At 38.2% G+C, this 9380-nt stretch overlaps 1 protein-coding gene across 1 annotated transcript in view; it reads right to left on the bottom strand.

Moving 5' to 3' along the window:
* LOC102210102 (protein shisa-9) overlaps positions 1–9380 on the bottom strand; it is a 117146-nt gene that overhangs the window by 61390 nt on the left and 46376 nt on the right. Inside the window, exon 3 of the mRNA XM_005750162.1 lies at positions 6991–7106. Coding sequence (XP_005750219.1) covers positions 6991–7106 — 116 coding nt within the window. The remainder of the gene's footprint in view (positions 1–6990; positions 7107–9380) is intronic.

The following is a 9380-nucleotide window of genomic DNA, read 5'->3' as shown; positions in this document are numbered from 1 at the left end:
ACACACACACACACACACACACACACACACACACACACACACACACACAACAGGTGACTGTGTTGCTTGCAGGAGTGGAAAGAGATGCTACATATTACTGGAAAAATAATATCAATTGAAAAGGCCGGTAACATTCAGATTAAGATTATTAAGATCTAAGTTTCACTTCTGCTGACTGTAATTGGTGTGATCTGTGCAAGCAGCTTGCAGAGCATGTCTAAATGTTGTAAACCTTATTTTCATGAACCTGCACAGCTCTGTTTTGTGTTCAGTACGTTAATATTAAATGGGTTTGGTAAACAAACTCCCTTTGCTCCACTTGCATTGTAAATCATGATAACAGTCGCTTCTGAGCCCCCCATACGCTCTGATTATATCAGACCCTGAGATTGTTTTGTGAGATATCACAATCCAAGCATGTTTTTTTTAACTGTAGCAAGGTGACTTCAATGATATTTGAAAGTTCAGGCGATTTTAAGTGGAGTTACGTGCTGTAGGTGCTTCACTGGGATTATGTTGGAGAAAAAGCAAAAAGGTAGAAAAGAAGAGAAACCAAATCCAAAGAGGGGTTTCAAGAAATTTTCACGTCAACCGTTTTTTTTTCTAATTTAAATCAGTTTCACATGTTTAGTCTCATTTGGTTTGGGAGGCAGCTCAGGATATTACCATTAAACGCCTACGATGATGCTTTGAGACAGGGCGTAGACTTTGTTATATTTTATTCATTACTGAAACTGTAGAGAGGAGACTCTTTAGACATTAACAGTGGACCATTACTATTAAGTACCCATTGTTATTTATAGCACATCGCTGCAGTTTTCAGATAGTTTTATTAACATTAATGTGAAGAACTCTTTCTGAGATGCAGTCTTATTGAAAACTGAAGCGTTGATGCAGAACAACTGTGGTCTATTACTGGCAAACTAAGCTTCTATACTGCACCATAATCCTGACTTTTTATTGCTGAATGCTATAATACATGTTACAATACTGTGTTTTTTTTTATAGCACAGTGTTGCTATAATAAATTAAAGACGTGACAGCAGTTTCTTGTTCTTTTCCCTCCGCAATATCAGCTGTCATTGGTAACCCCACAGGAACTCTTTGCTCTGCACTTTCACTCATTCAATCATTGAAAACAGACCGTGATACTCCTCTCCCCCTCCCCTTCCTCTTTCCTTTCAAATATAGCAGCCTTTCACTTTACATCTTGACACTTTTATGTCTTACTTCATGACTTATATGGTATTAAAACTATACTGTATTGAAAATGAGGAAGCGTAGAGGAGAAAACATGATTTAGCTGCATTAGCATTGTATTCAGGTGCACTCTGAAAGTACAGCCACAATACATCAGTGCTGAAGCTTCACCGAACAGCAGATGGATCCAGTTGAGGTCCAGATGCATCTCTCCGGATCAGCGTCAAGTCTTTGGAGGATTTTTTCCTTTTCCTCAATTTGTTTAAGACACGCTGCAAACCATGTCAAGAGTGAAAGAAATGGGGGCACGTTGTATTATTTTACATTATTCTAATTACAAATTATTGTAATAAGCTGCTATTAAACAAAGCGTGTAAAGAAACATTTTTAAATAGTTTTTTCTAAGTTGTCTGTTATATGTAGATATGATGTTGGTTCATGTCTTGATTTAAGTGTCTTTTTTATAACTGTATGATTCGTAGGTCAGTGTTGACTGGTTTAACAATAAAAAACAAAAATAATTTCTCATTATTGAAAACGTAACCAGTGTCCAAAGAAAACTGTCACAGTGTGTGGAAGCGGACTGTGTGGAGTGTGAACAATGGACCTAAACGCAGACGCGGAACGTGGAACGTACCTCGAATTCACAGAAGCCGAGCCGTTTAATAAGGCTGATAAAAAGGTACAAACAAAGGGCAACGCACACTCATGCAAAACTAAATATTAACCTAAACTGGGTGAACTAAAATACAACATGAAGAACCCTGACATGAAAGTGAACGTGAACGTAAATGTGAACAAACCTGGACATGAATACATGAGACCTGGAAACATGGTGTGAAACAACAGATGACCTGACAAGGAATGAATGAAAACACACAGACTAAATACACACAGGAGGTGATAAGGGAAAGTGGAAACACATGGGGAAACAGCAGACTGAAATGAACATAATTACATAACAGGGGAAGCGAAACTAGACACAATGAACATGGGACAGCAGACCTCTTCAAAATAAAACAGGAAACATAATGAGAGGCAGACATGACAACACACGAAGGGCAAGGGAGACTTAAACACAGTGACTGAAAAATGAATGAAAAATAACAGCAACCTAAGCATAATAGAAATGAACTTAGAGAACCTAATGAGCCTAAACATAAACCATAAACATCAAAATATATTAAAACTCAAAACGTTGGGTCAAATGGCCCAGGATCGTGACGAGAGCCTGCAAAAGAAGTTCAGAGAGCCTGGAGAAATCACAAGAAAGTCCGATTCCTTGGAAGCAAAATATAAAGAATTTGGGGTGATTCGAGACTTTTTTCACAGTAGTTTATTTATTGTGTCAAGTTTAAATTTCTGTCAAAGTTCAAAATCTGCAGTTCCATGCAGACATAAATGTTGACACAGGATTTTGTTAGTTGTGCAAGTTGATATGTGAGTATAGTAAACGCACTACAGCAAAGGTCACAAAAAAGGTTATAGTGGAGCCCACAGGGGACAAAATAGCTGTCAAGTTATTTCACTCTGGTGCAAAGTGATAGACCCACTCAATGAATCAACATTACAGACTGCTGTCATTGCTAAAATGTTTCAATGGCTGGATACAGATGACATTCTAATGAATTTGATTAGATTGATTACAAATAAACTCTGTTTGGGTGAGTAGTGATTGGTGAGTTTGACTCTTTATAACAGTGAAAAGGAGCAGATTGAATAATATTGGAATGAAAAGCTCTATTAATGTTCCACAAAATTCAAACCATGAAACAAAATAGCTTTATTATACATGAAAGCTCCTTTACTCAAACTTCCAGTAATTTCTTATGGATTTTCACACCTCTGTAAAGCATTCGGTCCCAGTTTCTCTCTGTCTCCTTCATGCCCCCTCCTCTCTCTCTGTCTTTGTCGCTGTCCCTGTCTAAGTGGCCGGGAGGATTAAAAGTGTTTAATTAAGAGGTGATTATGTGACAGCTGACCCAGCAGGATCAGGAAGGCTTTATTTTATTGTACCCCATTCTAGATGATATACACCACGTCTCCGTCTGTGCTTATTTCACACCTCTCTTTCCCTTCCCCTTGTTAGCTTGCTGTCTAATTTAAACTCTGATTCACTGGTTTGTCCTTTTTCCTACATGATTTCTCACTCCCTTAAGAGTCAACCACTCTGGGTTGATTTGAAAGTGTGCGCTTTGTTACCAGTTAGCAAAAACACTCAGAAAACAGTTAAAACCGAGACCAGTGCAATACGCGAAGTTAAACACTGGTGCTGTACATATTGTATGTGTATTTGTTATTCCTTGATAATCAAATGATGTTTTAAATGCTGCTAAAACATGTGGTGCTGTGCGTGATGTTGCACACGTGAAATATTAAAAGAGTGTGGCTAATATGAGCGGGCTAATGTCAAAATGCCTGTGTAGATGTTTGACATCCCTTCTGTCGTGTGGTTTAAAGTTGGTTTATGCTCACACCTGCACTGTTTCTTTAGGTCATTTAGTTGGTTGTATGGTTGTATTTATCTCACAGGTTACATAAAAGAAGATTGATATCAGTACAGAAGTACCTTATGAACCTGGATTGTTTTAAAAATAGCAAAAAGGGGCAAATTGTCTTGTTACTAAAAGAAATCCCACTGTAGAGTGAAGTCCTACTGCCTACTGCTTACAGGATTTATGATCTTAGTAGATGCTGTCTTGATGCCTTTATAGTCTTGATCACTGGTTTAAGACAGCATGATGTCCACTTTTTTAAATTTGCATCTCATTTAGATTAAAATATAAATATTAGAGTCTACAAAACCAGTAGGTGTTGTCAAGGTGATCCAGTGCTTCCCTGTATTTGTGTTTGTTCATTTGCTTGTCTCTCGTTGTGTTAGAGTACAGTTACAGAAGGAGACGATGATGACAGAATAAAGCTGAGAGTTGATAAGCACAGTATGTGGTGAAAAAGATGGCTAAAACTTGTTTACATCAGTGGTGGGAAGATGAAAGTAAAGGGAGAAGTCCCACTAATTCCCCTTTGTAGCTGTGTGGATGAATATTGCCTCTATGGTTTGTGAGAGAAACAAACAGACTTTTACTCTGAAATGCAAATAATTGATGGGAACTAGAGCAGAGAGGAACATCTGGGACATCCTATAGATGCTTTTACATCCAATGAAGCAGCCATCATTAGTGAGTTGTGTTTATGATCATCATATGGCTTCACATCTGCCTCTGGTGCAAAACTACATGATAGAGAGCCAACCTGGATATAAATACAACTGGACAAAAAGGCAACTTTTTCTCTTTGTGTTCGACAGTGAGAGCAGAACTGTGAGCCAACAGGGACCTTTGTCCTTTAAACACGCCATCAGTCTTGTCACAAATGAGCCCTCAGGAAATATGTCCACTAATTTAGGTCTCAACCCACTGAAGAAGCAGAGGGTTATATTAAGCATGTATACCGTGTGTGTGTGTGTATACCGTGTGTGTGTGTGTGTGTGTGTGTGTGTGTGTGTGTGTGTGTGTGTGTGTGTGTGTGTGTGTGTGTGTGTGTGTGTGTGTGTGTGATCCAAGTGTCTAGAGAAGAAGGCAGACAGATGGGTCACACAGTTTTCCCTCTGTGGGTCTGGAGCTGGAACAGCTAATTAAATCTTAATTAAATATGACCTGTCTGTCCCTGCACGTCCCCGCCCATGAAAGACATGTATGTGTTTATGTGTGTGATGAAGACGCACCAGCTGAGAGTGCGAGTATAAGAGTAAAGTGTCTTTTCTTGTTCACTAGTTTGAAATTAAGAGCAGCACAGAAATGTAAACGTGTGTGCGTATCTGTATATTATGCTTCCATGAACTTTGTGCTTAAATGATGAACTCCTGAGCTTGTTGTGTGTTTGAGGATGATGAGTGCCACAGCCAGTGTTAAACTTTGTTCAAATCCTTCCAGTTGATCCAGCCCCTTGTTTCTGAATCCCCTGGACATACTTGTAATTTAGAGGGAACTTGTCAGGCAATATACTTGAATAACAATGATTAGCTAAAAAAAGGATAACATTTGAATAAAAAATCTGATCGATCTAGATATACTGTATGGATCTGGACACAACACAAGTCCTCCATAAAGTTTTTATTATTTTGTGCACACGATTGCATAATTGAAAAAGAAGTGCAAACATACTATGCTCATTTCCACCTCTGTATTGGTTGTAGTTAGCAGCTTTGCACTGTTCATGGTTCAGAATAATCCACATTTAGTTTATCCACTGGCTGAAACAGTTTCTGTTACCTGATTGGCTGACCCTTGCTGTTGAACAGCAGTCAGAGAAGGACTAAGCTTCCCTGAAGATTTCTGGTCTTTTTGACATTATGCAGAGCCAGAAGCACTGCTTGCCACCAGGCAAACAACTTGGGGCCCCAGGTCAATACGGGAGACCCTGAGGGCTGACAAACTTCAAACTTCAGCAAAGGCAATGTGCAAAGTTTACAATGACAGTAGAAGAGACCTGACCTCACTAAGGGGACTTTGCCTGACTCCACTCACTCTGTTTGCAAGTGGCAAGCATAGTTCAGTTTAAACAAACCGAATGACAATGATGAAAGAGTTATACTTCAGGGAGAGAGAAAAAGTAGAAAAAGGTAAAAGAGGAGAAAAGAAATCACAGTTTTGCTATCTCGCATGATGCTGTGTGGGTTCTCTGTTATTATTTGCTATTTATTTCTTCAGTATGTTACATCATGTTTATCTTTTGTTCATTGTCTGTGTTTGTTTTAAAATGTGCATGTGAAGATGAAATAACCTTACTTGCTGTAGAAAAAAATCTACCTACAGTACAAATAAAGCAACCTAGCCTAGCCTAACTTAGCCCAAATAGTGAGTGGAGCAGATAATAATGATTAAATTAATGCTAAATACCTAAATGCTGCGAGTCTAGTCTTAACTATGGGAGAAAGACAGGATGTAATAATGCAACTTCCACTAGAATCACATTATTTCATGTAAATTATTCTGGCATTTAGCATTAGTTAAGTTAGCTAGCCGAGCAGGAAGTGTGTTCAGGTCTGCTAGCTGGAGTATGACCTAACTGAGCATGCTCATCCAGGAGTCAGAGACACGATATCAGCAATCCACTTGTTACTGTAGCTAGCTAGCTACACTTGCTGGCAAACAGTATTAACACTTCATAACCAGTCAGTGTGGTTTAGTTATCATTACCAAAAAAACTAAGGTCTCTGCCATTTCTATTACAATGTGTTGCCTATCAACTTTTATTGTTTCTGGTGTCAGATAATTTATAACAAAGTAGTGATGACGGTGGGAAGGATTTTTGCCCCGGGCCCAACAAACCCTAGAATCACCACTGTGCAGAGCCAAATTTAGCAAAAACTGAAGTCTGAAGCCAGAATTTTTATCTTAGCTTCCAGACTTTAGCAATTACAGAAATTCTCATCTTATTATTTAATACTATGGCCATATTTATTATTTGCATCCACTATTGTAAGTGAAAAAAACTTTTAGTAGTTTTTGTGTTTAGTAGGTTTTTTTTAGTAGTTTTAGTAGTTAATTCTTTGGGGTCTTCATCTGGTAATGATATCGTAACACTAAATCAATAGTAACTTAAAGTGTGTACAAATCTTTAAAACAAAGTAAATCTAGAAATTGCAGCTAAATAGTTAAAAATTGAATTGGTGAAAATTTTAGCTAGAGCTAAGAGTTCGGTAGCGCCATGTTATCATGTTATCAGCCATGTTCTGTCAGCTCAGTTTGCTTGTATGGTAACTCATACATGCCAAAAAACAAAACTTGCCGTTGTTGGAGCGCAGCGCTCTGGCAGAGATGCCGTTTGTGCCTATAGGATGATGAACACCAGTACCATCCACTGCTCCGCCCTCCCCGGGTTGCTTCAGAAGCTCTGTCAAAGTCCTGGAGGGAAGAAGAAAAACAACATTTACACACTTTGAGCATCCTGCACACAATCTGAGACAGTAGACAAACAAATTGCCTAACGAGCTTTCACAAGTGCACTCACGCACATCCACAAAAAGGGAAGAAGAGAGGAGAAAAGTGTGATATGAGGCAAAGATAGAAGAATGAGAGAGAGAGAGCGCTGAAACAAAGAGGACCAGAGGGAGAATGTTTGAAAGATTGCTTAGCTGGGACTGTCAGAAAGATAATAAAAATTGGAAAAAACAAAACAAAACATGGATGTGCATATAATATGAACTGCCTTTTTTTTTTTTTTAGCAAAACAACTTTATCTCAACAGCTTTACCTGCGGATAAAGATTATTTACATCAATAACACACAAAATGCTCTGAATTCAATTCAAGACAGTGGAAGTGAAGATAAAAAGGATGAGTCTCTGGTTGTTTGCCAGCTGGGAGCGTCAATCATTTATAAGAAATAAGACAGCTTCCCCTCTTGCTGTCTTTTACTGTTTGATGCCTTTGAACAAGTTCTGATGCCGCTTGAAAACTGGAACACGCACAGGAAAAGGCCTGCAGATTTAACTCTTTGGGAGCACGCAGAACTTCAGCTGCAAACAAAGACTTGGACTGAGAGTTATATCTGATGCACAGTATGGCGTTACTCTACTTTAAATGTTTTAAAGACACTGGATAATGGCCATGTGGGTGTACTACATCGTGGGGGTACTTCCTTTCTTGCTTCAGGATGTGCTGTATGTAAAAATTGTGGAAATGCACAGCTGATTTGGGAAAAAAACATCTTTAGTCAGGTATGACAGTCAGGGCTTCGTGTGTACTACTGTTTATAGGGTTTACATGCAGTATATTATATGTGAAGACTGCTCTCAGTGGTGTGCATACATTTAATTCATTAAAAATGCTAAGTCTAACCAGATTCTAAATATCCCACTTGTAACTTTAACTTAAATTAATGGACCTTATGTGATGTAATGTCTGCAAGAAGGTTTAGTCCAGAATAAGTCACATGGAACAAACAGGCTGAAAGAGCTAAGCAAAGATTTTTGGAGAAGCAGTGGCAGAGAAGATGTAAAAATGACGGAGAAGATGGAAAATGTTGGTTTCAAAACTGCAATTCCTGCCCCGCTTGATCACCGTTAATTGCTAAAATCCACTATTTGCTTTTAATAAGGCCAAAGAAAAAGAAACACTCACTGAATTATACACTATGCCACTGCTGACTTAGGAGTCTATAATTGGTTCTTACAAACTTTCTAGTTTTTTGTGTACATGACAGGAGAAAGCGCGCCATCAACGTGTCGTTTTTGACAAGGAAATTACTGTGACATAGTCAACAAATCAGCTGTGACCTCAGAGCTGCTTTCAAAAGACCCATAAATATTTCCTCACTGTTAATCGCACTGTTGAAACCTTCACACAGCCTCCCAAAATGCATTAAAGCAATTGTCTTTTTATTAGCCTGCTGTGAAATGGTTGCCTGTGGTCATGAGAGCAGTGAGCATGAAAACATTAACATCAGCACAATATAGTGCAATCAAACACAATACACGTGCAAGAGGCAATGAACGCACCCAGCTTTGTGTGTCTTTGTGGGTCATTCAAACTCAATTCATCAAATTTAAATTCTAATAATTAAAAAAGGAAACTCTTATGTGACAGTCACATGGAAAGATGCACTTCTTAATAGGAATTATGCGAAATTTTAATGTCTGTCATTATTTTTTTCATGCATCAGTTTTGTGGCCATTTTGAAATTCCATTATCCAGAAAATTTACTTAGTTCTATGAATCTGAATTGAGCAGTTGACACAGATTGGTGGATGCTTAAGGTCCCTGAAATACTTGTTTGATCTCTGGTAGCAGATTTGGAGGCCTGTAGAAATATTATGTAAAGCAGTTTTACATATACAGTACACATAATGTTCTTTAAAATCAATTCAAATGAGATATAAAAGCTTCAATATACACAAATTATTCTCAGGCAAATCTCAGATGGTCAGGTGGAAAGTGTCTGGTGAACCGACCTGTTGTATAAAATGCTTTTAGTGCTCAACCATAGTAGAAAAGCACTATATTAGAAGGAGTGATGACTATGTGTTTGTGCATTTTTCCTGCTTTTTTTGTTTATCTGGTCGACCATCATTACTGTGACCTGTGTCTTATTTCTTTATAAAATGTTCATGTATATGCAGTATATCAGTCTTATAACTAGTAGCCTACACTAGTTACTTACCTGCCTATTTGAATTTAA

This window comes from Pundamilia nyererei, unplaced genomic scaffold, assembly GCF_000239375.1.
Source record: "Pundamilia nyererei isolate P.nyererei 1_Seehausen unplaced genomic scaffold, PunNye1.0 scaffold00264, whole genome shotgun sequence".
Taxonomy (NCBI): domain Eukaryota; kingdom Metazoa; phylum Chordata; class Actinopteri; order Cichliformes; family Cichlidae; genus Pundamilia; species Pundamilia nyererei.
The sequence above is the reverse complement of the archived record's forward strand: the minus strand, read 5'-3'. Positions and strand labels throughout refer to the sequence as shown.